The sequence below is a fragment of the Plectropomus leopardus genome, chromosome 4 (genome assembly GCF_008729295.1).
Source record: "Plectropomus leopardus isolate mb chromosome 4, YSFRI_Pleo_2.0, whole genome shotgun sequence".
Classification (NCBI taxonomy): Eukaryota; Metazoa; Chordata; class Actinopteri; order Perciformes; family Serranidae; genus Plectropomus; species Plectropomus leopardus.
The window spans coordinates 22,137,130-22,159,575 of NC_056466.1; the positions used below are offsets into that span (position 1 = coordinate 22,137,130).

At 39.0% G+C, this 22,446-nt stretch overlaps 2 protein-coding genes across 5 annotated transcripts; both read left to right on the forward strand.

The window, feature by feature from the left end:
* The first annotated feature begins 1,295 nt into the window (after positions 1-1,295).
* LOC121942564 (uromodulin-like) lies at positions 1,296-8,862 on the forward strand. Its single transcript, XM_042485810.1, has 12 exons — positions 1,296-1,320; positions 1,547-1,630; positions 1,722-1,813; positions 2,428-3,213; positions 4,240-4,758; positions 5,510-5,824; positions 5,985-6,193; positions 6,317-6,468; positions 6,947-7,189; positions 8,183-8,342; positions 8,436-8,511; positions 8,606-8,862. The coding sequence occupies exons 3-12, from the start codon at positions 1,738-1,740 to the stop codon at positions 8,641-8,643; spliced, it is 2,574 nt and encodes an 857-aa protein (XP_042341744.1). The 5' UTR covers positions 1,296-1,320; positions 1,547-1,630; positions 1,722-1,737; the 3' UTR covers positions 8,644-8,862.
* A 7,452-nt stretch (positions 8,863-16,314) lies between these two features.
* On the forward strand, positions 16,315-22,397 carry si:ch211-286b5.4 (afadin- and alpha-actinin-binding protein). Of its 4 annotated transcripts, XM_042485537.1 has the most exons (13): positions 16,315-16,329; positions 17,186-17,286; positions 17,389-17,492; positions 18,052-18,120; positions 18,194-18,317; positions 18,411-18,489; positions 18,584-18,704; positions 19,603-19,756; positions 19,901-20,004; positions 20,113-20,274; positions 21,523-21,637; positions 21,748-21,910; positions 22,225-22,397. In XM_042485537.1, exons 2-13 carry the CDS (start codon positions 17,235-17,237, stop codon positions 22,307-22,309), a joined length of 1,332 nt encoding a protein of 443 aa, XP_042341471.1. In that variant the 5' UTR covers positions 16,315-16,329; positions 17,186-17,234; the 3' UTR covers positions 22,310-22,397. The 4 variants fall into 4 exon arrangements, with proteins under 4 accessions (XP_042341471.1, XP_042341474.1, XP_042341472.1 ...); XM_042485540.1 differs by lacking the exon at positions 16,315-16,329 and having other exon boundaries at positions 17,025-17,286; positions 21,523-21,592; XM_042485538.1 differs by lacking the exon at positions 16,315-16,329 and having other exon boundaries at positions 17,028-17,286; positions 18,224-18,317.
* Positions 22,398-22,446: the final 49 nt, after the last annotated feature.

Below are 22,446 nucleotides of genomic sequence, written 5' to 3' on the forward strand. Positions count from 1 at the left end.
GTGATGACAGCCAAGCAAAATTAGTGAGGGAGTGTCACAATGTTTTCTTCATACAACTCTTACAATTATGTTGCTCAACTGGGTTAAATTAAAACACGTATGTCATCACTATGGCAATCTACTGAGGACCAAGATCAAAACCTTCACCGAGTCTAAAGTTACTCTGTCGCCATGTCTTGTGTTCTTAACTCTTGATTTTGATGATTTGACATCTCATCAGTGAAAGTGTTTGAGTGAATGTCCTTAAACACATCCTGAGAGCTACACAAACATACTGTACTTTCTTAGCGATGTTTCTGTCTGTGTGACTGACAGTTTCTTTCTTTGTGAATGATGTCAAACTCATTAAGGAAGTGTTTGAATTACTATTGCACACAGGTACTTACCAGCATAAAGTACTGTTAGAATATTACTGGCACTTTTTCTTGAAGAACAAAGCACTGGGTTGACTATTTACCTAAATGTAACACTAAAGAGGAAGTGCACTTTGAAATATGACTGACAAAAATTACAGAAAGGGCCACATTGATTCCTGTAAATAATGATAATAAGTGACATATCAACATAAAAAACCCTCAATAAATCAAACTGAGAATATGAGAAAGGTCATGCACTCTAGTGTGCTGTCGTTCTCCAGGCGTGTTCCCTGCCAAGAACTGCTTCTCACGTCAAAGAAAAGATTTGATGAAAAAACTTTTAAAAGCCACACAGTCAAGTATGTAAGTAATATGTAATACAGTAATCACCGCTTATGGGATGTGCGGTGTCAGTTTAATGCATGCATGCTGACAATGTTGAGATTCACTTGATGTTCCTTTATGAAGGGAATCATCAAATGATTGATTTTTTAAAAAAAAATCTAATAATAAATCAGTGGTGCATCCTCCTATAGACGACAGAGGCAGCTATAGGAGGATGCACCCAACCCAACCTCAGCATCCTGAGGTTGGTTTTTTTTTCTTCCTCTGACAGTCAAATAAAAAAAGAAATCTAACATAAAGAAGTCTATATTGGGAATAAGATAAAAAATAAAAGGCAAAAGCCATCTAGAGCATAGTACAAAAAAAAGAGAAATGAAGAACACCCATCCATCACTGTGACCCCCACAAGAAGAAGACAAATTTGCACATTTCGTGGTCTCTTAATGTTTTTTTTCCCAGTGGAATTTGCTCAGTCAAATTAAGTAACACCATAAATTATTTGGTCAAAATTACAAGGCCCGGAATAATCTCTCTGGTCTTTCAGTCTCCGCTGTTGACAAAAGGAGGCTACAGACGGGCTCATCAATGTTGGAATGTGCAAACCTATGAAGAGCAAGAGGTAAGGTCTCCCTTATGTGTCAATACTGGCCTGAGATTGATTGTAGTCTCATAAAATGTATTGACTTAGGACTTTGTTTTGCGTGCCAGTTCTGTTTGCATTTTATCTTAATTTTGTATTATTTTGATTAATAAGTAACTCTTTTGATGTCATATGAATTGCTGCTTTCAATGACCCATTTATGTGTTTCACCAATCATTGCTTCATTGGCCCTTTGAACACACAGACAGGCCTATAAATACATTCTCATCCACTGGGACATTTTCAACTTTTCGATCAACCACTGGATTCCCACACAGTCTCTCTAAAGGTGAGTTCAAAGACTGGCAGTGCAATGAATTTCATGCATGGCAGCATCATTTCAAAATATTGGTTTGAGACATCTCTTTTGTGTTTTTCAGCAAATTTGTGTCGTGGATGTGGTCCATAATGGGGGCTCCTGGGGGTTTGCTGCTACTTATAATTTTGCAGGTTTTTACAAGAATCACTTCAGGTAAACCATCAAATATCTCACCATCCTGGGTTAAACATTTAGACACATGTTTACTGTGTAATTTTACTTTTACTTTTTGAAAAAGGCAACCAACAACTTTATTTTTATTACTATTTGTGGATATTTTTGCCTGTTTGTGTCACATGTGAATGGGCTGCAATTAAAAGACTCCTGGTATGAAATGTATCCTTGAGATAAAACATTAAATTTGGCACTATCAGTGTTGCATTTTTCCTATCCCAGAAATTTATTCTTACATTTACTTAAATATTAAATGTCAAGATGCCAATTTTTATAACTGCACCAAATGAAAAATTATAGATGTCTTGCACATAATTTCCACACTTAATTTCCTATAGTATCAAAATTGTATCACTATATGATTTTTTAGATATTCATTTGAAAACGTTTTGATTCAGACTCAAATTTAAAATAACTCTCTCTGAGTCTTAATGATGCTTTGCCACTCAACATGCCTTGTTAATAATAATGTTAATAATCCACCAGGAGACTGCTACTGTCTTAAGAGGGTGCTGTATTTTCAACTTTTCATTTGGAAAAACTACTTAAATTGAGTAATACCATGTTTCAAACGCTCCCCCTCCTTTTCACAGGGACACTTGTCTCCAGCTGTGACTCATGTCATGATGAAGCCACCTGCCTGAAGTCACAAGAGAGAGGCGACTCTTTCACTAACCAGGCGCCCTCTTGTGTCTGTAAAGAAGGCTTTGTAGGCGATGGTCTCACCTGCTTCGATACAAAACTCTGCAGTGACTCCTCTTGCTGCAGCCAAGGTTATCACTGGTCAGCGGACAGAGGCTGTGTGGAAACTGATGAGTGCTCCCTCCCAAAGTCACCTTGCCCCCCACCTCATGTGTGCCAAAACACCCCAGGCTCCTTCGAGTGCCTGGCGCCTTCTTCCAGGAACAAAATAGATTCATCTTTCCAATCTGTCCAGTTCAGCTGTGGAAACACTGTTTGTCCCCTAGGCATGGACTGCATCGGTAGTAATGGGACTCAGCGCTGTGCTGACCCCTGTGAGAACTACACCGAATTGCATGATGACTGGCGTTCGACAAATAACACATCAACTGAGGTCACACACTGTGACCGAGATGTTAACTGGCAAGGCTGGTATCGCCTGTTTCTGGGGCAAACCAGTGCTCGTATTCCAGAAAGGTGTGTCAGTGAAAACAGGTGTGGAACCCATGCTCCGATGTGGATAACAGAACCTCATCCCACACAGTCAGGCAAAATTGTAAGTCGAGCTGCGTGCAATTCCTGGGCTGGCAGCTGCTGCTATTTTAGCTCAAACACCATCCATGTCAAGCTCTGCTATGGAAACTACTACGTCTACAAACTGGTGAAGCCGTCCACATGCAGCCTTGCATACTGTGCAGGTAATGGTGAGAGGCAGAGTGAGAGGTGAACTCTAATCAAGCGTAGAATAACCAAACTAGGCTTCAAGAGCTGTAATGCTGCTGATGCTACTTTCCTACCATACCAAGTTATGTAATTTAAAGGTGAAGTGTATAACGTTTAGGGGGATTTGTTGGTGTCTAGCAATGAATTGCACATTGTAACCAGCTAAAACCTCTCCTGGATAGACTTCCTTATGTTTTTTCTGCAGAAGTCTCCTACTCTATTAAACAAACCAGGTGATTTAAACCAGTAAAAACACTGAATAAAACAGTTTCATGTTACAGATCATGTATTTCCAACACTATTTGGCTTTTCAAACACATGTTGTAAAACGTAATATAATATAATATAATATAATATAATATAATATAATAAGATATAAACCGCTCATTCTAAGATAATGAGAACACAATAATTGTTATTTTCAGGTAATAAAACACTAAAGAAAACTAATTATGTTAAATTCCATTTCTGCCAATATATCCCCCTAAATCCTACACACTGTCCTTGAAAAATAGAAATATCAGACATGTTTTGCCTTTTTTAGGTGGCGGGACTGAAAATGAGTCATTATCAACATTTGTTGTGTTGTGGTTTCAGAATGGTGAAGACAATGGGAGCACATTACAAAATATGATGAAGGCTCTAAAGGAAGATTTTTCCTTCTTAAATGTCCAGATTCTGAGGCATTTTGTCATCACAATGGCTTAAAACAATGCATATAGCTGCAATAAATGATGATAAAATCTCTGAGTAAGATATCCCCCGGACCCCCCAAACCATACCCTGAGTCCCGAATGTTTACTAAGTCTGGTTCTGCCCCTGGCCATTTAAAACATTTTTCACTGCAACAACAAATTTTATTTTATGATATAATCAGTTCAAGTCTTAAGACTATTCAAGGGTCTATTCTCCTTTGTTGTTTGTAACATGATTGTACAGTTTATAAACCCAAAATCTCATTGGCTTACACCAGTATCTCACTACTTTTTCACTGGAAACAGAGGTGACCAGCGACGACCCTGCAGTATCACCACCAACACCTGATCCGAGTGCATACACATCTGGTGCCAGTCAGGCTGCTCTTACAACCGCAGCAGAGGACTACAGCACAGCTTTAGAAGCCACACATCAGCCAAGTGCATACACATCTGCTGTCAGTTATGCTCAAACTTCCACAATGGCAGTGGACAACAGCACAGCAGTGGAGGGGGGGGTCCGCCTGGTCAACGGAGGAAACAGCTCCTGCTCTGGCAGAGTGGAGATCTTCCACAGAGGACAGTGGGGGACGGTGTGTGACGATGCCTGGGACCTGGTTGATGCTCAGGTGGTGTGCAGACAGCTGGGCTGTGGCAGGGCCCTGTCTGCACCACAACGTGCTCGATTTGGACAGGGCCGAGGGCCCATCTGGATGGATGATGTCATGTGCAGAGGCAATGAATCAGAGCTCAGCCAGTGTGGACACAGAGGGTTTGGATCTCACAACTGTCGTCACAGTGAGGATGCTGGTGTCGTCTGTGAAGGTAAATACACGTTTGCGCAGCTAAAGGCACTGAAGTCTCAGGGTATAACATGCAGTAATATGTAGGTGAGAGGACTTTAGTCACCACCTGTTAAGAAAACATGAAATATGTGCTATATACTATTCTTTATTATCTGCAGCCTTAAATAGCTTTGGTCATTTTAAACATCAAACTGTTTTTCAGAGATGTCATTGTCTTCAGGTTGTCCATCTTTCATCTATGTCTTATATCAATAAAATCGTAGCACATGTTTTTCTCTCAGCTCAGGTCACTGTTACCTCACAAAACATGATTTTGGCCATAACTCAAGAGTTCATGGTCTAATGATGACAAATGTCCAATAGGATAAAATGGTGATGTGATGACATTTTATTCTCAAAGTAAGTTACATTCAAAGGGTCAACTTCACTGTGACATCATAATGTTCTCTAAAATCACTTTTCTGGCCATTATTCAATGCCATAAACACCATATAAATCCTCTTTGTTGCTGGTTTTAGGATATGTGTGGAGAATCCATGCTTTAGAATTTGTAGCTTCTTTGCAGAAACTCTATATTTGAAGCATTTTCTACTGTCCTGGCTACATAAGTTTAGACAGGTGTGGATGTGAACTGGAACTGTAACTTGACTGATTCGCAGAGGCATACAACCGCAAGGCCATAATTGTACTTCAAAGATATCATCATCATGAAGTCCATCTTTTGTCTGTGTCTCATATCATCAATATTATGTTGTGTGTTTTTGTCTCAGCTCTTTCACCAGTGAGGCTGGTCAACTCTGACAACCGCTGCTCTGGCAGAGTGGAGGTCTTCCATGCGGGACAGTGGGGGACAGTGTGTGATGATGGCTGGGACCTGAGTGATGCCAATGTGGTGTGCAGACAGCTGGGCTGTGGCTCTGCTCGTTCAGCACTACAAAATGCAGCTTTTGGACAGGGTAGTGGACCCATCTGGTTGGACGATGTCCGCTGCCTTGGAAATGAATCATCCATAACAAACTGCAGACATCCAGGTTTTGGGGTCCACAACTGTGGTCACGTTGAAGATGCCAGTGTCATCTGCAAATGTAGGTTTCCTTATATGTTTTGAAATATTTTGCCATAATTACATAGTAAGGTGAAGGTTCACAGAGGCTCTCATCTTGGTCTCATCTCTTTTGTAGTATTTCCAATCTTTTCTCCTTGCTTTTACACTTGTATTTGGTGACCCTCTATCTTTTTCTTCAGTCCAGCGCCCTCCACTCCAGCCTTCTCAGCTTATTTGCACCCGTGATAAACTCCAGGTGGGGCTGGATTTGCACGGCTTTACATCATCTGGTTTGGACCCGTTCTCTGGCAACATGGCAGCCCGCAACTGCACCTGGTTCAGAGTGCGCGATGATGTTGTATGGTATGAAGTGGATGCCACAGCAGGTTCCTGTGGAAACACACTGATGGTAACCCTCTCTTTATTTATGCTGTAAACCTGATCAGTTTTCCTATGTTGTTTCTGATAGCACATCCTCTCAAGATATCATAACCATTCAACTAACTTATTATTTAATTATCCTGGCTTTCAGACCAACAGCACACATGCCATCTACTCCAATAGTTTATTTATCTACCCGATAAGCAATGCATCCTTCACCACCCCTGTGAGTCTTCCCTTCTCCTGCGTGTATCCCCTGGAAACAGACAGCAGCCTGAATGTGGCGATCAGACCTTCGTTGTCGTAAGTAGCCTTTTATTGAATTTTATGAAATAATTGGCATGAATGTAACTGAAGCAGTCTGAATGGTGGTTAGACTATATAACTGTCTAGCTGATATATAGTTTAAAGAACATTTTAATGATTGATTTTCTAATTGTTTGTATATGAATGGACTATAGACAGGAATGTACAAATACCAAGGTGATGCATTATTTGTCTTCTTGTTTTAATTTTGTCCTAACTCTACCCTAGTTTTGTCTCGTTCATGTTCAGTAGGACTGTTTAGCCTTCTGTTTTTCTATTGCCTTCTATGCAGGCCATTTCTGCTTTTGCTTTGTTTGACAAAGACTTTGTGAACTCTATTTTTAAAGGTGCTGTATTAAAAAAGTATTATTATTATTATTATTGTTGTTGTTGTTGTTATAAATAGAAGGAAATACTCATAAAGAAGACTTACCATAGCAAAAAATAAACAAACATAATTTTCACTTCTCAACAGGCTGGCAGGTGGCATTTCTGGCTCAGGCACCAAAGCCAGAGCCTTCATGTCTCTGTTCCGCAACTCCAGCTACACTGAGACGTATCCAGCCAGCCGGGTCACCCTGCCACTGGGCTCGCCGTTGTACGTGGGCGTCACTGTGCAGGAGAGAGATCTAAGCTTTGCAGTTGTTCTGGAGGACTGCTACGCCAGTCACTCATCAAACCCGAATTATCCCAGACAATACCCTCTCATCCAGAACAAGTAAGTGTCCTTCTCTAGCCTCAGCAGATGGTTTGTGCATGTAACAGACAAACAGTTTAATGTAGTCTATAGCAGACCTGGCTGTAGATTGCTTTGAATGGGCTTTTGTCAAAAGCTTTTTGATAAACAAGCTCAGTTTTGTGCATTTTTATTCACTATGGCAATGATACTCAACTTACAGTCTGTGGGCCAAATCTGGCCCCCCATAGGGTGCCAGGTGCCCCCCTCAACCATTTTCTAATTCACAATAAAAATAAAGTGATTCAAAGTGGGAATTGTTTTGTACTAAGGTGCCAGAGTGCATAAAACAGCATCAAAATAGAGCTTGTTTCTCAAAAAGAGTACCAGTGGAAGATCCCACTCACTCCCCAGCAGAAGTCCTAGCTAAGACACTAATGTCCTAAAATCCTAGAAACATCCTGAAATCCTAGAAAAATCCACAATTTCCTAGAAATCATTACATCTTAGAAACATCCTTAAATCATAGAAATGTCCCAATATAAGTCCTGGAAACATCCTAAAATTCAAGAAATGCACTAAAATCCCAGAAACGTCCTAAATCCTAGAAACATTTATGGGCAAGTTGAGTATCCCTGCATCTTGTTTAATCTGTATATCTTTGATTTTTTTTCTGGTATATCTTTGATTTTTGTATTTAAAACCTGTACATTTTTCTTCTTCTTTGATACATGCCTATTTTTGCACTTTTGTATATTTTATATTTTGTATATATTGATATTTTATATATTTTTTCTGTACACACGGCTGCTGTGACAAGTTAATTTCCCACAAGTGGGATAAATAAATGTGTCTAAGTCTAAGTCTAAGTCTAGTGACAATAACTGATCAAAAGTGAGAATTTTCTGAGAGCTACAGATGCCTGTGTTTGGTGTTAATGGGGCAGGTGGAGCATTTTGTTGGGGGACTGCCTCCCCTGTGCACATGCCTTGAACCAGTCTGGATGTATAGTGACCTGCTCCATCCTCTCTTCAGGTGTCCCATTGACCGGCGACAGGTGTCGGTAGTTGAAAGCGGCTCATCTCTCCGAGCTCGTTTCTCTGCCCTGTTCTTCCTGCTCCAGAATGAATACAGAGACGTTTACCTTCATTGCAGCCTCAGCCTGTGTGACCGGAGGACTTCCCTTTGTGTTCCAGTAAGTCACACATTTCACTTCATCAATAACGTCAATACAGAATTAGTGCTTCGTAAATACTTGGTATTTATTTCCACTTCTTCCACCACGCAGCGCTGCTCAGGCAGGACCTCTCGCTCTGTCTCCAACTCTGATCCTCTGAGCACTCTCACCATTGGACCGATCATATGTGAGTATGAATGAACTGGTCTTAGAGGCTGATGTCTGGACACAATTAACTATATGGATTTAATCACCATTTCTCTCTTCTTTACTATCTGCAGGGGATCAGTCACCTGAGAAGGTTGATAACATACAGTAACAACATAAGCACATTGTTTTAAGATGATCATCATAAAACAAAAGATTTTAAAACTGGTGTTACATTTTAGAATAAATCTCACCACACTTTGTATCAGTCCTTAATCTTACTCTCATTGTAATGGTTGAGTTATTAATTAGCAATCAAACAGAAGCTTCGGTGGTTATAATGAAATGAAGGTACCAACACTTTTCTTCTTCTCTGTGTGTATTAACAGCACTGCCCTGGTGTGAATATGAATGTACTTTATGACTTTATATACACTTCTTTATTAAAGATTTTTTTGCATTTATTTATGTTGCATTTTCTCTGTTATTTGGGTTAATAATACATTTTCAAATGAAAAGCATCAATTAGTAATTAGATCTAATTTTACATATTAAACAGAAAACTGTGCAGCCGATGTGTATGTATAGTTTAAAATCACCTTGTTGAAATATGAAATGGTGACATTCAATCATTTTATTAATTTAATTTATTCATTCATACAAACAAACAAAAACTACTAAAAAAAAGGTCCCACATGAACTGCTTACACAAGAAACTACCAGACATTTACAGATTATCTAAACGAAAAGACTTTTTTCCCCCGAATAAATTGTAAAAATTGCAACCATGACATATTGCTTTGGTCCATAGTGAGATTTCTCAACTATGTAATGAATTGTCATGAAAATTGACACAGCTAACCATGGTTTCCAGAGGATGACTCCTAATGACTTAAGTAAGCTGTGACTTTTCCTCTAGCACCACCAAGAGGTCGGCATTTGTGCATAACCGGGAAATGCCTCCCATTTTTTAAAAAAATGTAAATCCTGTGTGTTCATGCTGAGCTGAGTCAGTTACCCTGACTGGTTGATGCAAATGCAGATTTCATATGTAATGAGCACAGAAGAAACCCTTTGTGCAAAACTGAGTCACAGTCATGAAACCACACCAGGCTGGCTGCTACAGAGTTATATTCTCAGTCACTTCCCTATCTCACATACCTACCACACTAAGAAGGTTTACTCTAGAAACCTTTTTAAAATATACCTGAGACATTACCTCCATCCTGATCAGGATATTTCTTTAACCTTTGATGCCTTTGTTTTGTTTCCTGTATGTACAAACCTATATGATATGCATATCTATGTGTATATATATTTAACAATAAAAATCTTTCCTCCTCATATTATATTTAACCTAAGGGATTTTTATGCTTACTATGTTTGTCACTTAAACTGAAATGTAGCCTCCTATTAGTTTTTTTCCTATTTAAACCATCAAGTCCCATTTTTCTTGCTTTTCATGTTGCCCTAGTCTTGAAATCAGATCCAAACTAAACTGCAATGTTGGAATGTAACTATCTACGACTATGAGTACAGTTTTGACGTAGGCTTACTTGTACTTGACTTAGAGTCCTTAAAGTCCTTTTCATGCTGCTTTATAGTTATACTCCATTAAGATTTAGAGTGAAATCTTGTACTTTTTATTCCACTGCATTTATTTGATTTCTATAGCTTTATTAGTTTAGTTAGTTTGAGTTTATATGGAGAGATTTTATCTTGTGTGATGCTTTACTATTTTATTTTCTCTTCTAAATATATTTTCTGGTTTATAAAGGAAAAAGCAATAACAAAAAGCGGAGTATTGATGTAATGCTGGTTTCAAACATTTCATTTGCATAAAAAGTGTATTAGTATATATTTTGTAAACAATGGCACAAAATGGCAATATCATCATTGTATGATACCATGAAAATTAAGACCAAAAAAAAAGAAATTAAATCAAATAAAGCGGAGATTAACCACTGAACTGTGGTTGCTCACCCTGCAGCTGAAGGTCACGCTGGCTCTGCTCTCTAGGAAATAATAAAGGCCAGTGTATGCACCGGGGGGCGTTTCACTTCACCTTTGATTGACAGGGGCGGCGTCTAATAACATAGCTCACTGTCACAGAGGGGGCGTGGCTCCAAGTGGCCAGTGTTTCCCACTCGGGTTCAGGGGATAGAGCAGTTGGGGATAATTTCCGCTCTGTGGTGGCCGTCTAAAGAAAGTAGCCCTCAACTTTTCTCAGCCGACAGCCGTCGTCATGTCCAACAACAATGCCAGCAACAACTTAATAATAGCTCAGAGGGCCGTGAAGCAGCTCCGGTTAGAGGCCAGTATCCGGAGGATCAAGGTACGAACCCCTCAACACACAAACACGGAAGACCGAGCCAACCGACAGTTGAATGGCGGAGACAAACTGTTGCCGAAATGACACACACCGGACTCTTACATCACAGCCTCAACAAAGTGCTCTGTAGAGTTACTCACACGACACATAAACTGGTTTCTGGTTGACCAAACCGCAGCTACAACAGTTTCTTCCGTGTTTTTAGCGGCTGTCAGTCCGAGTTGTCACGGTCTGTTTTGGGGGAGCGTCACCGCTTCAAAGTGTCAAAGTCTCCAGAGAAGTGACACGTTTATCAAAGTTTAACCTCTCGGTGTTAGCTATCAACACCAAACAGGTGACAGGACCTTTCAAAACTGTCACATAGTAGACACACCCAGTGTTGTATTGCGCCGTTGCTTGCAAATTAGCATGTAAAAAAAGTGCCAGTGAGTCAGTGTATGTAAAAGAGAGACTGTTGTGTTGTGTAAGTTTGACCGCAGGCCAGCTAGAGCATTACAAATACTGTTCATGTGAGAAGAGGCTGTGTAAATGTTTCCTCTCATCATCATCATCATATGTCTGGCTCTCTCTGCAGGTGTCCCAGGCTGCTGCTGAGCTGAGGAACTTCTGTCTGCAAAATGCCTCCAAGGACCCCCTCCTGGTCGGGGTCCCCTCCAGTGATAATCCCTTCAGACCCCCCAAGTCCTGCTCCCTGTTCTGAGGTAGGCCTGCTTCTCCCTCACTGATGCTTCAGCTGGGGAGTTAAGCTGTTCAATTAATTACACCAGGGAAAAAAACTAATTACACATTCACATTTAATTTACATTTAGGGTTCCCACGGTCATATAAATGCTGGAAAAGTTATGGAATTTCTTGATCACCTTTTCCAGGCCTGGAAAAGTCATGTGATTAGTAAAAATAACTGAAAGTTCTGTAAAATTAATTGAATTTGTAACCCTTTTAATCCTGGGCAAACTGGTTTTGTTTCTGTCAAAAATGGGAAGAGGGCAATTAGCGACTCACAAAAAGAATTTGCCCAAAAATTTGCAACAAATTAGTACAAAAAAATTACCTGAAAATTATCACTAAAAAGGAAAATAAAATAAACAGCATCAAATGAAAACAAATGCTTAAAAATTATAGTTCTGTGACATAGTAGTGTTTCTTTTTTATTGAAACAAATAAGTGGTACATGGAGAAAATAGAAAACAGACAGTATTTTATGATTATTATTATTATTATTATTATTACAAAGCATTATCATCCCAGTCCAACCCCATCCCACATCTTTCATGGGCAGTGAGTGGCTAGTGGAATTATGAAGCAGTAGCAATGTATAGTAAAAATTGAAAAATAACAGAAAATTAGGTATAAGTAAAAATACAGACAGAACATTAGCAAAAGTAGTGCAAGTAATGGTACATTAAAATAAGAAGAAATAATGAACGGAAAAAGTAGCTGCTGTTGTCCAGGCTATTGAGCACCACTGTTGAAGACCTCATGGGGTCTGAGTCTTAAAGTTATAAAATGTTATACACTGAACTGAGTCAACTCAGAGCCCCCAGAGCAGCTGTTACAAATATTTCAGAAAACCATCACAGTGCACCAGGTGACGTCTTCAGATTGCTTGTTTTGTCCAACTCACAACACATAAACACAATTATTAAAAAAGATTTATTTTTTTTTTTAAATCTTGACATTGGAAAAGCTTGAACAAGCAAAACTGTGCCATTTTTGCTTAAAAATTCCATAAAAGAGGAACAAGTATTAAAACGACAACAGAAAATGTTGCTGGTAATGCAATAACTAACTAAATGACTCATTATTTCACCTTCAGTTTTGTTAATAATTCCGGCTTCTGATTCGGTGCCTTTTTTAATTTAAATGTGCTGTAATATGCTTTGTACCTTACTGAATTGTATTTCTTAACATCAACGCTTGTTAAGCAAGAAGCAAATATCCACCATTGTGGATGACTTCTAATCTAAATCTTATTATACTTTAGTTCAAATCCAAATCTAATTATACTTTAGTTCAAATAAAGCTGAATAAATCAATTAGGCGATCAACGGACATGAGTGAACAACTATTTCGGTGATTGTCCAATATCTTAAGCCAATTTTCAAGCAAAAGTGGCACACATTTGATGGTTCCAGCATGTGCGAGTTGCGTGCTTTTTTCTTTAGTCATTAATCTTATCACACTCCTGTACACCTCTGTGTGCACTTTGCTTTTCTTGTAAAACACGTATTGGTGACCTGCATAAAAGTTTATCTTGGTTCACATTTACAGACATATTTGCTGTTTTGCCACTTACTTATAATAGACTTAGTTAGAATATACTTCTTTCACTAAGCTCCTGGAACTCTTACATAAACAACCGAGTTCAGATTAACATGATTGCCTTACTAAGGAAGCTAGCGAGGGTAAATTTTCATTACCAAACTCTTTGGTAAAGTGCAGAGAAAATGTATGGAAGTGTGATTTAATGCAACCTTTGCCTTTAATGAGGAAACAGGGGTAAGTCCATTAATATTTCTCCTTTAAACAGAATCTCCTGGCTTAATCTCCCTCTAAATATAATGCTAGGGTATTATATCCATCACACTCAAAGCTATAGTTGGTTATTTATGAAAATATCTTTTTCTCGTGTTTGCTGAATCTGTCACTATATTCTGCAAGAAGTACATGAGCTAGATAAAATGTTAAAAATTCATGTCCCTCCTCTCTTCCTGCTGCTTCTTATAGCATTCGTTAGAATCTACCACAGCGCACTGAAAATAACCAATCAGAGCTGAGGAGCCTTTACAGCCGCTGTAAATCATGTGAATCACTGCTCGTGATCTGTGGTCAAACTGTCAAACCAGGCAGCGCTGATCAAATATGAATCAAAGTTCTGTTACTGCATTCCCTTTTTCTTTCCTCAAATGTTTTCAGAAACATATTTTAGTGTACTGTTAAGCTGTAAAAGGAGAACATTTGTGACCCGGACGCCATGCTGGAAATAGTTGACCAAAAAACCAAGCACAGCCCACTGGCCCGCTAGGCATGATCGCATGTAAACAGAAATATTAATGGAATATAATTTTTTATTAGCCATGTAAAACAGCAGAGAAGGAATATTGTCTTTTTAGTTAAGGCAAAAACTGGAATATTGTGTGAATGTCACCGGTCCAGATGTTTTACACGATAAGTCCTACAATAGTTATTCAATTATTTTCAATTATCTCCGTCTGCCCACAGCACAAAGAAAGATGGAGGATTTCTGAATTAACTCATCGAAGGCTTTCTTCACTTCTTCTTGATGTGGCTGTACATCGACCAGCAGCTCCTCTCGGGATGGTGCAACATGGGACTGAAGGGTTCGGGGAGGGAACTGCTCCACTTGTTTGCCAAATTTAGTGGTACTACAACACCCATCTGTTACATTAAAGCAGGGCCAAACTCTACATGTTTAAAAAAATGTTATTGACACTAACTTGACTAATGATTAAGCCTTTCTTGGTTTACCTAGTACTCACCGTGTCCGGTCTCAATCTCCTGACCTAATGGTGTCTGTGTCCATTGTGGCAGGTCAAACATTAATTTAAACCAGGTGCTGTTCATCAATCAGAACATGTTGTGTTATATATACACACTCAATTGTATCGTGTATCCTTACTAAACACTAACTGTGTGTGTGGCCAACAGATATATTGGTAGCTTTTGGGCTAAACTGATTGGTATTTTAAACGATCCATGTATTTGTGGCAATGGTAAAGGTGTTTCTTCTATTCTAAGGTACAGCAACATGGTACAGACTTTAACCCCGTCAGTGCAGGGCATGCAATGGTCCTTTCATTCAGTCTATTTTCTGTATATATCTAACGGCCTGTTAAGGTTGCTTTTTTTAGCCTGTATGTTCCTGTCTTTAATTTAAAAAAAAAAAACAACAAAGAAACATCAAGGCCTTACACTGTTTGGACAGAGAATCCTGGTAGAAAATTTCATGTAAATCACTTTATATAAACAAATAGCCAATGTTAATATATCTGTTTAAAACTTCTAAATATGGTTTGTATTAAATGAATCATGCTGCAGTAACTTGTTGCATTGATCATTTTCCATACTGGAATCATATTCCAATCAACCAAAACTTTTACTACTGTTAGCCTGTATCTTAGCCTGACTTTGCTATTGTGGGCAACCTTTTAAAAATTAAACTACTTTTTCGGACACTGACTAATTGCTGTATGTGATTTTTGTATTTTGGTCCGTTTAAAAGAGAATTCACGTTTTCTCATTCACTTGAAAGAGGTGTACTTAACCCTCAAAAAGGCCAATTGTATATCTATTGTTATCATGCTGTGTTAGCTTGAATTCATAAAGAAAGCTTTTATGCATGCCTCCACTGAAAACGGGGAACAGATTAATTTATCGATTGATTGGGGACCATGTTTAACAGCAAAAACATATCAAAACACCTAAAAATAAAAATTAAAAATCTCACAAAGCTTGTGTTGTACAATCCCACTCGCTTTTATCAAACCTTACTACTTAAAACTGAACTGAAAGTGAAACTTATCTATATTCTCTTAAAATACAGATTACAATATTATGGTTTTAGTAAAAAAAAATGCATGTGTTTAGGAAGTCTGGATAAATGAGACTTATAATGCATAAGTGAGATTTTGTGGACCGATATTTTGATATAGTTCTGCTGTTGTTAAGCGTGGACCTCGATCAATCAATATGTTTGCTGTTTTCAGTGACGGGTTGCGAGCATTTTCCTCAACAATTCAAGGTAACTCAGCATGGCTAATTTATTTCCAAATGGTCATTTTGTGTATTAACATCCATGACTCAAAAGCTTTAACTTTATTGTCTCTACGAAAGACATGAACAGGTCAAAGAAGATGTGACATAGAAGTTGCAGCCTCTTAGATTTCAGTGTGTTTTGGTCACCTGAATCTGATCGTGGTGGTTGTTTTGTAGTACGGTGAACTGCTGGACTTAATTTACTTGGTCAAATAATGACTTTGGCAGACATGTGACATAAACACATTGTCATAAATGTACCAGATAATACTGGTCAGGAAGTACCGTTAACTCACAAGATTCAAAGTGTGTTGACTTTGAGGTTGTTGTTTCATGTGAGGACCAGTGTATTGGTATTAAAAAATATATATATTAAAAATGTTGGCAATACATCCTGTGTTTTCAAAATACATTGCCATGTTCAAATTCACATGCTGACATGGTGTGAATTTTGGGACTTAAATCAGTTTCCCTCTCCACAGAAGATTTGGAAAATGCTGAGCTTAACCTAAACCAGCTGGGCCTGTAAATCTGGGTGTGTCTCAGGGATTGTCAAGTGTGCTCCTCCCATCATGGACATTTCTTTGAATGTGAGCTGCAACGCCTCCAGCTCCTAAAAAAAAAAAAGTAACTAATACCTTAAAACCTGTGCACAAGTTAACCCTTTGAAACCTGACTCAACATCAGTTTTTTATGCTGCCTTCAGATGCCTTTAAGAAGCATTTGAGCATTTTAAACTTGAGCATAATGGTATGATTTTTTTTAAAAAAACTGCCAAAAAGGCAATTAGCAACTTGGTAAGAAACATCTCGCCAAATGCCAAAAATTGGTAAAATATGAAAAGAAAACGACCTGAAAATTAGCAGGAAAGAGGGAAAGAGAATCAACAGAAAACTATCAGATAAAAAGTAAAAAACAACATAAGGAAAACTATATATTGATGATATATTTCCACATTTATTATTATTATGCATATTTATTTTGTTATTTTTGCTTTTTTCAGGTCATTTTTGTTTTTGTTACTTTACTTATCTTTCTTTTTTTTCTTTCCTAAAATCAGGCGATTTTCTTGTAACTTTTTATTAATTTCTTGCTATTGTTTGGGTCAATTTTTGTAGTCAATTTTTTAGGAAAATAAGCCAATTTGCTCAGGTGTTAAATGGTTAAAGGGGCTTGAGGGAGTCCAAGGTGGTTCCCAGAAAAAAAGGAGGGAAATAGTTTATTTTCATTATTCAAATTCACTGTAGAAGTCAGCCCAGTGTGAATAAGAGTCATGCGAGCGATTATTCTGCTCTTAGGTTTCACATAATTTACGGTTGTCTCCTCAACTGTAGTTTACAACTATAGAATTCTGGTCTTAATCATATCTAACAATCAGATGGAGGTCTCTGAAGCTAAATCTTATCAAAGGAGGGGCTGTGACCTACTGTGTATCAGTTTTAACCAGAAAAAGTTAAAATTTAGAAAGAAGCAGTTGGATTGAATCATTTAACATCTTGAAGCTGGCGTCTTCAGGCAGAGTTGTTAGTGTTAATTAGCAGAAGTGGCCGCACCTGGAATTAAAAGTGGCAGCATCTGTCTGAGGAGGTTTTACTTTTCTGCTCAGGTAAGGTAAAATTGTCCCTTTGTTGCTAATATGCGAGTACGGCACCAAGATGACTTCCAGGTTTGGCCAGAAGAAAGTTGGAAGACATCGGGAGTTCTCAGGTAAAACTGTCACCTTTTACTTGAAATAAAGATGCATCAACCAAAAGCTTCAGACCATCCGATCCTCACCTCCACTTATTGTCATCTCTCTGTCCACTACAGGCTCCAATCTGCTCAGGGAGCCCAACTCTCTGAATGAGCATTCCCACAGTGGCTCCTGGTGGGCTGACAGGGAGGAGCACAGGGAGCAAGGAGACTTCCTCAGGGTGAGTAAAAAACAAAAGTGACATGATAGCATTTACAACTCTATTAACTGATACTGTTAAAATGGAAATCCCTAGTATCACCTGCGCATGCGAGCTGGATTAAGGAGGTGCTGCATTTTCTTAAAAGTGGAAAAAATTAGGCTGACTGTCTGGAAGACATTTATAAAGACCTGGAATTCCTTTCTGTCATATGTCAATAGCACAGCCTGCCATCTTGTATTGGATTGAACATAATGATCATGTCTTTAAGTTTTATCTGACATATCACTGTTTTTGTTGTTGTTGTTGTTGTTGTTGTTGTTGTTTTTGCTGTTTACTTTATTTATTTATTTATTCATTCATTTTATTTTTCACAATTGTATCTTTTTTAGCTATCATTTATTGATGCTGGGGGGGTCATGAGTAATAATAATTAATAATTGTAATAATTATAATAATAGTTTATTGACTGTAACTGAAGCCTTGTGTCGTATGGGAAATCAATAAACAAAATTTGAAAAAAAAAAAAAGTGATAAATCCTTCTTATGCAGGGGATAAAACTAAACCTCTAATTTTCAGGAGCAACTGAAGGAAATGGATGAGCACGTGGCCAGGCTTCAGGACATGCTGAGATGTGAACGGGCCAAAGTAAGTTGCATGCGTGAGTGACAGACCATGTGGGGTTTGTTGCTACCTGAATACCAAAATCATCTCTTGCCAGTGTACTCGTCTGCAGCTGCGCTGTAACCAGCAGGAGGCTGAGCTGAGGCTTCGAGAGCAGCACACCAACAGACTGAAGCAGCGTCTGTCTCAGCTGACAGACAGACAGAAAGAAAAAGGACCCTGTGAGTCCTGATACAGTTAAAATCACAGAATAGGTCACACGCAGTTGTTTGGTTATGCATAAAATATTTACCATCTTGCATTTTCCCATCCAGCCATAGAGGTGTTGAACTTTCTTCCTGGAGGTCGAGGCAAAAGAGAGCAACCAATCAAATCTCTCAGGTCTACTGCAAAGTGAGTTGATATTTATTATCATCAGGTTCTGATTATAGCCTTCAGATTTGTTCTCCACCTTTTGTAATCCTCACTTGTTGTCTTGATTTTGTAGACAAGAAGAAGCAATACTGCGTCTGATGCTGGAGCGCAGAGAAGCTGAGCTCAGGGAGGCGATGAAAGTGCGCCACAGCCTCACCACTTTACTTCATGCACTCAGAGTGGACATGGAGCATGTGAGTAGAAGAGGACAGTCTTTTTAACTAAGGCTGGTGCTGGTCTGTAACTAGCACTGGTCATGGGGCCCAAGAGACAATCATTTATCCAAAAAGGTTGAAGGTCCATTGTGTAGGATTCAGGAGGATATACTGGCAGAAAAGGGATATAGTATCATAAATATGTTTTCTTTAATGTAAAATAACCTGAATTGCCATGATTTTGTTGCCTAAAAATGAGACGTTTATATCTACATGATGAGCGAGTTCTCCATCAAAAAGTTGGCCATGTTGTTCCTACAGTAGCCCAGAGGGACAAATCTAAAACTGGCTAGCCAAAGGGCCTTTTGTGTTTTTGCATCACCTACTGTAGTTAGCAACCCCTCAGGGACAAGACAAACAGCACTGGAAAAACAATGATTTTTAATGTGAAACTTCTTAATTCAGTGTTTCACCCATTTAAATCACTGCGTCTATTTGTTTTGGAGAGGAAGAGGTTTCTTGGGATAATTCAGCTCTTAGTGAAAACCTCCTGAACAATGAAGGAATTCAGACTGGGAATTCATATTTGGCTCATGGGAGAAGTTTCAGCTGGTTGCATTCTGCAATCTTCACCACAACACGCCACTAAATCCCACACTCCTCCTCGCTCCTTTTGAAAAAGTCATTTGACAAAACCAACTCCTGAAAGTGCTTTAAAAAAATGGAAATTTCCCATCTCCTATTCCCTAAAACTGGGAATACTCCATCTGTTGAGGAAGATCACTTAAAGCTGTCAAAAGCTCCAGAAAAGCTACTAAAATGACTTTTTGTTGATATTGTTTCCAAGGGCAAGAATGAACTTTAAGTTTAATACTGTTCCAGCATGAGTATTTAACATACCATCAGTCTAACCTTTTTTTTGTTGTTTTGTTTAAAGACACTGTCACACATGGTGGATGTTCAGGATGAAGCCCAAACTGAAAACAAGACGCTGGATCAAGGTGAGAGAGCGCTTGGTGACCATGTGACAGGAGGTGTGGTTCAGAGTTGGAGGCAGTTGCAGAGGAGACTGAGTGACATCCCATCTGAAGGTGAACACCCATACTGAACAATCTTTAAAGATCAGTCGTTTACTTTGACTGACTGTAGCAAGAATTACGCTGCCCATTTTTTAACTTATTTTTGCCAAAAAAATGATTAAGGAATACAATATGTGCTCTCTCCTGACTGTGAAGGCAACACTGGCGCTGGTACCGACCATGACAAGCTCCTGGCTCAACTAGAAACTGAACTGAAGGAGAGTCAACAGCTCGTCCGATTACAACAGCAGCTGCTGCAGGTATGATTGTCTATCTCACACACACACACACACACACACACACACACACACACTTTCTCATCTGAACTTTTAATGTCAGACTTAAAAAAAACTACTTTCTGTCTGCAGGACAGTCTTGCTACACCTGTCCCCTCTGAACTGGCTGATTCCTACTTTTTGGAAGAGTGGGACCGTCTTCAGGTGCGCTGGGCAGAGCTCGACCACCAGAGGAGGACTTTTGAAAGGGAGAGGCAGTCCTTCACCGATGCTGCCATTCGGCTGAGCCATGAGGTGGGAGGAAAATGAGGCAGTTATTGTTGCAAAGTTATTGTCTTGCAAATTTGCCTTAAAGGGTTTTACAATCTGCAGTGTATGGCACCTTCTGTTTGTAGACCCTTGATTCGGATGAGGGAAAACTCCTCAAAATCCTTTTTAAGGGGGAAAATGGCAGAAACATCAAGAGGAGCAAAAAGAGGAGGAATTCCTCTCATTGTGCATTTACAGTAGATTACTCCCACAAAACAACATGCTGCCCTAAAAAGCTGCTTGTTGTTCTGTAAATTGCAGAGGTGGGTGACTCAAGTCACGTAACTTGATTAGAGTCAGACCTGAGTTGCAAATTCGAGAAATTGAGACTTGATTAGATACTCAACATGACTTTGACTGTGTATTCATGACTTGAAACTTAACTTTGACTTGAGACAGATGACTAGAAGAACTAACATTTTTAAGTGTAATATTTTCAGTTTCCTATATACTGAAAAGTATTGAAAAACAGACCAGCTTTCATGGAAAGTGTTGGTCAAAACACACTGGAATGCAGATTCCACGATTATGTTGTCAGTGACTGTTAGGGATGCATTATAATATCGGCACATCATTGGTATCAACAGATTAAGGCTTTAAAATGAAATATCGGATTCGGCCAACATGCTGAGTTCTGGCGATATCGCAAAATGATTTATCTTTTGATTATTAACCAAGTGAACATGTACAAAACATAAACACTAAGTTTAAGTATTTTTGTTATTTTGCAAAATTAATGAATATTACATACAATGAAAAGCATTGTATTTTTTCTCCATCTGCTGGCGGGCCATCACAATAACAGTATACTGTATGTCAATCATTTCCACTACAGAAGAGAATTGATGATCACTTAAATTAGGTAGGGGAAAAAAGTGGATATATCTGTTTTGGTTATTGGCCAAATGAGTTGTTATGTATCAGATATTGGGGGGAAAAATCCAATATCATGCATCACTAATGACTGTAATAAGTAAAAAAAGGGCAATATGTAAAATCTACAGCTCAAAAATCAGTGATATGACCACTAACGTCCATCTCCGTCCACCCGCAAAACCCACAAAGAAAGATAAGCGAGCTTATTGGCTGGCCAAACAACTTGACTTGTGACTTGCTTGACTTATAGGGACTCAACCTGCTTGATTCTCACCACAGCAACTTGGGATTTACTTGAGACTTGCACATGTGCGACTTACTCCCTCATATGGTAAATTGTACCGTTTGTGTGTACAGCGCCGTGATTTTGAGCAACACAAGGCTTCCGTCCTGAAGCAGCAGTATCTGTGTGACTCACCTCTGTCAGGTAAAGGAGCACCGAGCCACAACAGGACAGAGAGCACCGCTCTCAGTGAGTACGCAGTTAAATCAAAGGGTGGAGTGCTGGTAGACTGATGTTTTAATGAGGTGAAATAATTTGACCACAGAAGTTCTAAACACATTTTGTGCATGTGACTCCAGGTTTTGCGAGTTTGGGGCCCACAGGCGTATCTGGCTGTCTTCCCATCACGCCGTCCTCCACCGAGTCGGGGACATCCGCTGTTTGTGGATCACATCAGGGAAGAGTTCAAACCCCCAGCACTCCTGAACTCTACTCTGCCCTCAATCTGTCACACACCTGCAGGTTGGTCAAGTGACAGTCCTGCTTTCAGAGCAACAGTTCACTGCAGTGTTGGTGCTTTGGATGATAAAGTCAGGCTTTTTGTGGTGCTAATGCAGAACACAGACATTTTTTTTCAATGAAATTCTCTTCACACAGCTAATAGTAATCAACAGCCCGTGGGACATTGTTGCAGGTTGCTATCAATACCTGTGCAAATCAGTTTTTGATGTGATGTTTTGATGTAAATGTTTTCTCAGATCAAGCCCAGATGATACTGTAAAAATGTTACCAATTACCACCACCGTGTAATTACTCATTCCTCTCTTCTCCCTCAGAACCAGAGACCCTGATCATCAGTCAGAGTCATGGGATGCTGACATGCACACCCGACAGGCTCCACATTCAGACTGGTCATTTTAATGCAATTTTGATGATTTTTGGTGATTAAAATTGTATTGTACCTTAAATCGTCATTTTAAAATAATCAATAAAGTTTTATTATAATTTTTATCCTAGTGGTTTTTTTTCTTCCACAAGCATATGCAATAAAAATAGAT

Bases quoted from the DNA above. Each gene is read 5' to 3' on its own strand.
- si:ch211-286b5.4 (XM_042485537.1), top strand. From the start codon at position 17,235: ATGACTTCCAGGTTTGGCCAGAAGAAAGTTGGAAGACATCGGGAGTTC. The intron at 18,490-18,583 runs GTGAGTTGATAT...TTGATTTTGTAG, and splicing joins TCTCTCAGGTCTACTGCAAA to ACAAGAAGAAGCAATACTGC. The intron at 21,638-21,747 runs GTGAGTACGCAG...ATGTGACTCCAG, and splicing joins GACAGAGAGCACCGCTCTCA to GTTTTGCGAGTTTGGGGCCC.
- LOC121942564 (XM_042485810.1), top strand. From the start codon at position 1,738: ATGTGGTCCATAATGGGGGCTCCTGGGGGTTTGCTGCTACTTATAATT. The intron at 3,214-4,239 runs GTAATGGTGAGA...CACTGGAAACAG, and splicing joins CAGCCTTGCATACTGTGCAG to AGGTGACCAGCGACGACCCT. The intron at 5,825-5,984 runs GTAGGTTTCCTT...CTTTTTCTTCAG, and splicing joins TGCCAGTGTCATCTGCAAAT to TCCAGCGCCCTCCACTCCAG.